At 32.0% G+C, this 7,221-nt stretch overlaps 1 protein-coding gene across 1 annotated transcript; it reads right to left on the bottom strand.

Moving 5' to 3' along the window:
* Nucleotides 1-4,048: 4,048 nt before the first annotated feature.
* LOC139850465 (probable protein S-acyltransferase 7) lies at nt 4,049-6,163 on the bottom strand. Its single transcript, XM_071840036.1, has 6 exons — nt 6,037-6,163; nt 5,800-5,938; nt 5,507-5,689; nt 5,083-5,388; nt 4,563-4,796; nt 4,049-4,468 (listed from the first exon to the last, which is right to left on the bottom strand). Exons 2-6 carry the CDS (start codon nt 5,899-5,901, stop codon nt 4,106-4,108), a joined length of 1,188 nt encoding a protein of 395 aa, XP_071696137.1. The 5' UTR covers nt 5,902-5,938; nt 6,037-6,163; the 3' UTR covers nt 4,049-4,105.
* Nucleotides 6,164-7,221: the final 1,058 nt, after the last annotated feature.

The following is a 7,221-nucleotide window of genomic DNA, read 5'->3' as shown; positions in this document are numbered from 1 at the left end:
ATAATAATAATAAAATGATAATTTTAATAAAAATGATACTTTTAGTAATAATAATAGTTTTTAATAAAAATGATAAGTTTAATAATAATGATAATGAAAATAAAAAATTTGATAATAATACTTAATAATAACAATAATAACAATCTTACTACTAATGATAATATTATATGTATTTATAATCTTAACCTAATCTTAATCATACTTATAATATTCATAATCCTTAAATATAACCATAACTACTTTTATCTTAATGTTTCCTAATTTATATATCTTTTATATCATAATTATAATAGTAACAACAATGATAATATAAATACTAATAATAATGATAATAATAATAATAATAATAATAATAATAATAATAATAATAATAATAATAATAATAATAATAATAATAATAATAATAATAATAATAATAATAATAATAATAATAATAATAATAATAATAATAATAATAATAATAAAAATAATAAAAGCGGACTACCTTTGAAGAAACAAGCTTTAAAAATAAAACGCCACTACCCGGGTTCGAACCCACGACCTCTTGTTAATCATAAACACCCCTAACCACTCTTCTGTAATTTCATTTCTGTTGTTAATACACAAACTAATTGCTTTAAACCGTTTCTGTTTCCTAATCATCATCGTGTCACTCTTTTTCCACAGCAAGTACAAACTGGGTCTCGGCCCAAATAAGTAAGATGGATCTCGGCCTAATTTAAAAACAATACACGGCCCAACTGAGTAAACCGAATTGTATGGCCCAAATCAATATAAGACTAGTTACACGAATTGGGAAGGTTGGTCAGGAAATAAAGAGTGGGGTGTTTGGTTCATCATCATGATCGTGATATCATCTCATCATCAACGTTAACTTCATCATCAATAATATATCACTGTTTATAATCTTCCTTAATTGTATCATCACCAACTTCACTTTATCATTACCATCATCATTCGTTCGCTGCTATATAAGAAAATAGAAACATAAATCGTACTGCAGGAGTGGTAGTTCACGATGGTGTTGGTGTAATTTGTAGGCCGAAAGAGAAACATCAAACGGTAGCAGTAACAGTGACTTCATTGGTGGTTTGCAGTGGTTGTATGTTCGAAAGAAAAACAGAAAACATAAGGGGTGCAGTAACAGGAATAGTGTAACCGTAGCGTAGTAGCAGAAAACAATTTGGTGTTCGTTGGTTGTGGTGTTTTAAGTGAATGAAATAGAAACAGGAGACGGTTAAGTAGCAGTGAAAATTGCAGCAGCAGTGACTCACGATGGAGGTTTCGAGTGGTGAAGTGATGGGTGTATTCGGGTTGTAACAGACACAAGAGGAGAATGATATGTGATGGTGATTCAACAGAAGAAAGAGATAGAAGAGAGAGATAGGTGATGGTGGTGATGGTTCCCGTCAGAATTAGAAGATAGATAGCAGCAACAATAAAACCATGGTGACGGTTGAAGATGTTGAAGTGGTGGTTTTCTAAACAGATTTAGATGGTGTGAGGTGGTGATGGAGATCGATCAAGGTGGCGAAATGGTGATGGGTGATCTTGTTGGTGGTTCTTGGTGGTAGACACAAATAGTTAAGGTGATACACGAATAGAACCTGAAAACATGAAATGGGTTTTTGGTGACTTCAGTTAACAGAGAACAATATGAAAGAAGAGTGTTGTGCCTATGTATATGTATATTATTTATATAAGAAAAGATAGGAGTCAGTGTTAAAAAGAAAAAAATAAATAAATAAATAAATAACATTAGCAACTTGACTCAAAAGTGGTGGTGAGCGTACCTGGTGGGATTTAGATAGAAAACAGAATTTGTCATGTATCACATATATATCTCTAAACTTAATCTAATAAATAATAATATTAATAATATAATAAGTATAATATAAATTAATAACAACACGTTAGATGATATTGAAAGGAAAAACAGTTCAGCAGCCTATGATTTGTAATTACTCTACTGACAGTTTATCACGGATGGCTATATCGTGTCCATTGCTAAACAGTTTGAATATAAAAGTGTTCCTAAAAATCCCAAATTTTTAGATTAAATATATTTAATTATTTCACTCATTAACTGTTTGAAACCTGATCAAAAAGGTTCAATAATTATTTATTTTCTGTTCCAATTTATATGTACGGAGTGCTAATATTTAATTTTAAAAAGGTAAAAATATTTTTGACAAATCTAAAATCTTCGTAATCAATTTACAGTCTAACTTTTATTTCAATCCTTCATGAACTTGTACAATATCTATATTAAAACTAACAAAACATCAACCGAGTGTTACTGACGTTTACTAATTAAGCTCGAAATCATTCATTTTCCATTTACTATCTCTCTAAATATAATCAATTTTAAATAACAAGTTTTATCACATAAATATATATTATATATTTTTAAACAAATAGATTTAATATTATTTTGTAAATTTACAAGTAGTATTTATATACATATTTATATACATATACACATATCTATTTACAATTAATTGTTCGTGAATCGTCGAGAGCAGTCGAAGGTCAATTGAATATATGAAACAGTTCAAACTTTTTGAGACTCACCCTTACAGACTTTGTTTATCGTGTCAAAAATATTAAATCGTATCATGAGTTTGGTTCAAAATTAGTCGAAATTTTTCGGGTCATGACACATGTCAACTTTCGATGAAATGAAAGTTTGTCTTTTAAAAATGAATGCAATGTTTGTAAAATGTATCATTTAGAGGTCAAATACCTCGCAATATAATCATATGTTATTGTATTCGTCCTTATGGATTTGGACGGGTCGTCTCACCAGCGACTTTTGCGCGCCGCGCATACAAACGCGCGCCGCATACTACAACATAAAAGGAAACATCGCAAATTTGTGGTGAAGCCTTTTGTGTTTTACTGACACTTTCTGAGGACACTCTCTGGTGACACTTTCTGGTGACACTTTCTGATGTATAAAAGTTAGGGTCTTACATATTGAGATTTCGGATAACGAGAATGAGGGTGCGGGGAATGAATTCGACAAGTAGACTCTTTATTTGATGTAAACAATAACCTAGGTAAAGACGAATACGGCTACGCTTCGAGATCGAATAAACCAACTAGATGATGATTAAATCGACATCTAAGGGTTTGTATTCGTTTGGATTGTGTTTAGGGACGACAACAGACTGAAACATGACGGCTAGGAGGTGTAGGGTTCGTAAACTATCAAAGAAACCCGACACCTCAATTTATAGGAGTCTGCAACGACCATCGGGCGATTGTCCACGTCCCTCGACCGTTGGTGTCTTCCATCGGTCGATGTTCATAGTTGCCAACCAAACAACTCTAAAACCATCCTTCGGCATTGGTTAAACGCAATAGTCATTAATAAACGATAACCAATATTTAAACAAACAAGTATTCACATTACATGACTGAATTATAACAAGTACTAAACAATAGAAGGAGTATTAAACAATAGAACGGGGATTACATGCACCAACACTCACAACTCTAAGTATTAGTATAGTGTATAATTCAGAGCTTTTGTTACAGACTTATAAGTCACCTTTTGTTTTTGTGCTAATTTAGATGTTTTAGCATATTATGGGCTATTTTTTTGTGCAGCTGCTTGTAGCTGATTATGTGCACTTTTTAACTAATGAATGTTCTATTTTTATCCCTTTTTAACTATTTTAATGCAAATCTAATGTTAATTTTGTGTTTGTCTGAAAATATTCTATAACATTTTTGGTACTCGGTATGTTTTATATTATTAGTTTTAATTGCAATTTTTTCTCCAGTACTAGAAAAGCCGAATCAGCCACTGAATTGAAGTGATATCTTCAATAGATTACCATCAACTTCATGACTAGTTAAACTAAATCATATTTATATACTAATCACACAATATTTGTGGAATTTGATAAAATGAAGATCACAATTTCTTGCATAAATTATCATTTTGATTAGTAAATGGTTGGCTTTGTAACAAGGACATCAAACAAGTCACATAAATGCGCTTATCTATGAGAACCACAAGTCCACAACACACCATTTCTATCTTTTTCGCGTTACTGTTAACATCAACTGTTTTTCATATTCCACCATTCATTCCTTATTTGTCTCTCGCAACATTTTCCACTACAAACTTTGATGCCAATCTATGCAAATCCGGTGCAGTCGCCCATTTACTCGAATGATCCATTCCACTCGTTTCACATCTCTCTAAATCAAGTTCATTTCCATCTATAGAACTCTCTGTCTCATAGATGTTCTTAGAAAAGTTGAGACTAAATGCATACATATAATATTTTGAACTATTGTACTGAGTATACACTTCAGGTTTTATAAATGCACGAAAATCATGTTGTGATCTTGGTTTTGTAGAGAAAAATACTTCTTTGAAGTTGTAAGCACATCCACGGTTAAAAGGATTCTTCCTTCTCTCATATCTATTTCGAAAGTTTTCGTACGTAGTCTGAAAAACAATAATAATAATAACAATTAATATTAAATTAACATTAACATTAACATAATAATAACCTATTAATAACTAGAAAGGAAAATGGTACCTGGTTAGTTAAGACCAAATAAAGATGAAATGCAGACAAGCCTCCTACGAACCATGAAACTGTAAATGTGTACGTTATAAGCATTCCGGATATTGGGGACTTCATGAAAGCTTCAAAAATACTAGAACCGTTTTCTCGCATAATCATGATGATGTTTACCCAACACATGGAGAAAACGTAAAGGCACAAAAGTGTTGTTGATGATACAAACATGAAAAATGATCGATAGTTCCTCTGAAATTCACAAGTTTATTTTGTTAGACCTGTAACTTTCTACGTCTCTTATTAATTAATGATATAAATACTGATTTTGCTAACGACAACCCTTAGGGCCGTCATTAACGCACTTTTCAAACGGTTGTACATTCATGTAACTGCCACCAACAAATTAATAAGTGAATGATATGTACAACTGTTTAAAACGTGTTAACGACAACCACCGTTAGCAAAATCCAATAATTAAATGAATAAAATGTTCATTATTGTTATCCAAATCATTTGAAATCGGAACTAAGTGTACCTTGCCTATACATTGTCCCACCCATGGGCAATGATGGTCAAAGCGGTCAACGCAGTTGTCACATACGGAGCAATGCGAGCATCTTGGTGGACGATAAATCAAGCAAGTTTGACAAAACTTGACCCTAACAACCATTCCATTGACATTAACACTTTTTGTCGGTGCTAGAAATTTATTACTCCGATTTGGGGCCCAGTCAGCAGATAAGCTAGCGGGATCCCAATTATCATCTATGTCTTGAGATGGTGGTTTTCGCGGAATTATACCAGGATCTCTTGCAGAAACAAAGAAGATAAGGACAATGATCTGCAGTATTACAAAACCCCATAGCATCAAAACTAGATAAATGTAAAAGGACATAAGTTTATATAGAAATGAAGTTGCATAAACCAAAATGATAAAAGAAGAAGACGAAACAACTTACGTATAAAGTGAAAACAGCAGGGATAATAGCTAGAAGAAGGCCTATATTATCAGGGAAGTAATTCACTAAACTTTGAGAAACCACGGAGCAAAATAAGATTACTGGAACCACAATTAAGCTAATTGTAAGGTAAAGAGACCTTGAATCTGGCCCAAATATTAACCTACCCCTCAACGCGAATTCCTGCAATTATTATACAATGTTTCGATGTAACTAAGCAGTCGGTAAACTCTTTTAATTGAATTCTGTAATAAATCAAGAAAATGTGATCATAATTTTAATGGTGATCATACATTGTTTCCTTGCCAGACTTGGTACAGACGGAGTGCAGGGGCGTCGTTATAGCTTATTTGCCTGTCTGATAATCCCCGAGGAGGAAGGTTATTTCTTTTCATGGCGTTGCAATGCTTCCTACAAAAGGCCCCAAATATCCTAACACAAACAAAAAAAAGGAAACAAAAAAACATTAAATTGTTACAAAAATTGCAATATAAACAAGATCATCATGATCATATAAATATAATTCTAACCTTTTCTTTAATCAAGAAACGGAAATGGGGCCAAGGAAACACAGCAAGCCAAAATTTGTTGTATATAACTCGGGCAGATTTATTTATAAAGTCCCATAAACATAACAAATTATATAATTGTTACGGAGTATATGATGTTAAAATAAGGGATTTATAAAATTGCTAATGAGAGAAGCCCCTTCTTCTCCCACCTGCAATGGTGTACCAATGATGGTGTTTTATTTCCCTTTCTTGTTCCTTGTACGTATCTATCTTTGAATCTGTTCGTTATGGCCAACAATTTCCTTTTGCATGTTTTCATTCTTTTTTGTTTAAAAATAAAAAATAAAAAAACAAACATTTAACCCGTTTTCATGAAAATGGGCCGATACCCAATTACAAAAATCATGGAAAAACAAATATAATTCCTGTCATTTAAGTGTCACAACTTAAACTTATATGTAACACTATGTCATGTAAATCAAGAATATCATTTAGTCATTAGTCAGTTACATTTTGCTTTTGTTTTAAAAGACACTTAATTAATTTACAACACATACCTCACATGTAATTCTCAACAATATCGTTAATTAAGGTCAACTATATAAAAAATTCAAAAATAATAATTATACGTTATACGTTATGCATCCACTGACTAATGTCAGAAACAACACCTTGAAAGGAAGAAAAAAAAATATATCCCGTTCTTTGCTACTGGAATATCTAACATGTAACAATCCAATAATATAAGCAACGTATTCTTTAAAAAACAGAAAACATAAAACATAAATCCTGGTAAATAATATTCATAAATGAGTGCAAAATAGTTGGCCCATCTCTTGTAGTAGACAAAACAAACCAACCATTGTGCTCAGCTTGACTCCAATACTCATTTGTACGTTCATAGACGGATTAAATTTGGTATTTAGTTTTTTCGGAGACTTGGAAGTAAAAAGTGAGAGAATGACATCATTGTTTAGAGTATAAATATCGACCAATAAAAAGAAAGAATGAAAATAGAACTTGTGGAATTTTGTTGCTATCTACGTATATTTTGAAACTTTGACATGGAACGCCAACATAAAACACGTTGAGGGAACACTTTGGCGGAAATCCATAACTAACGATGACCTCATTAGCAAATACTCAACCCACACAAGACTTGTGTAATTGAATTACACGCACATATAACAAACTGGATACAAA

Source organism: Rutidosis leptorrhynchoides, chromosome 5 (genome assembly GCF_046630445.1).
Source record: "Rutidosis leptorrhynchoides isolate AG116_Rl617_1_P2 chromosome 5, CSIRO_AGI_Rlap_v1, whole genome shotgun sequence".
Taxonomy (NCBI): Eukaryota; Viridiplantae; Streptophyta; class Magnoliopsida; order Asterales; family Asteraceae; genus Rutidosis; species Rutidosis leptorrhynchoides.
Note: the sequence above shows the minus strand (reverse complement) of the source record. Positions and strands in the feature narration are given on the sequence as shown.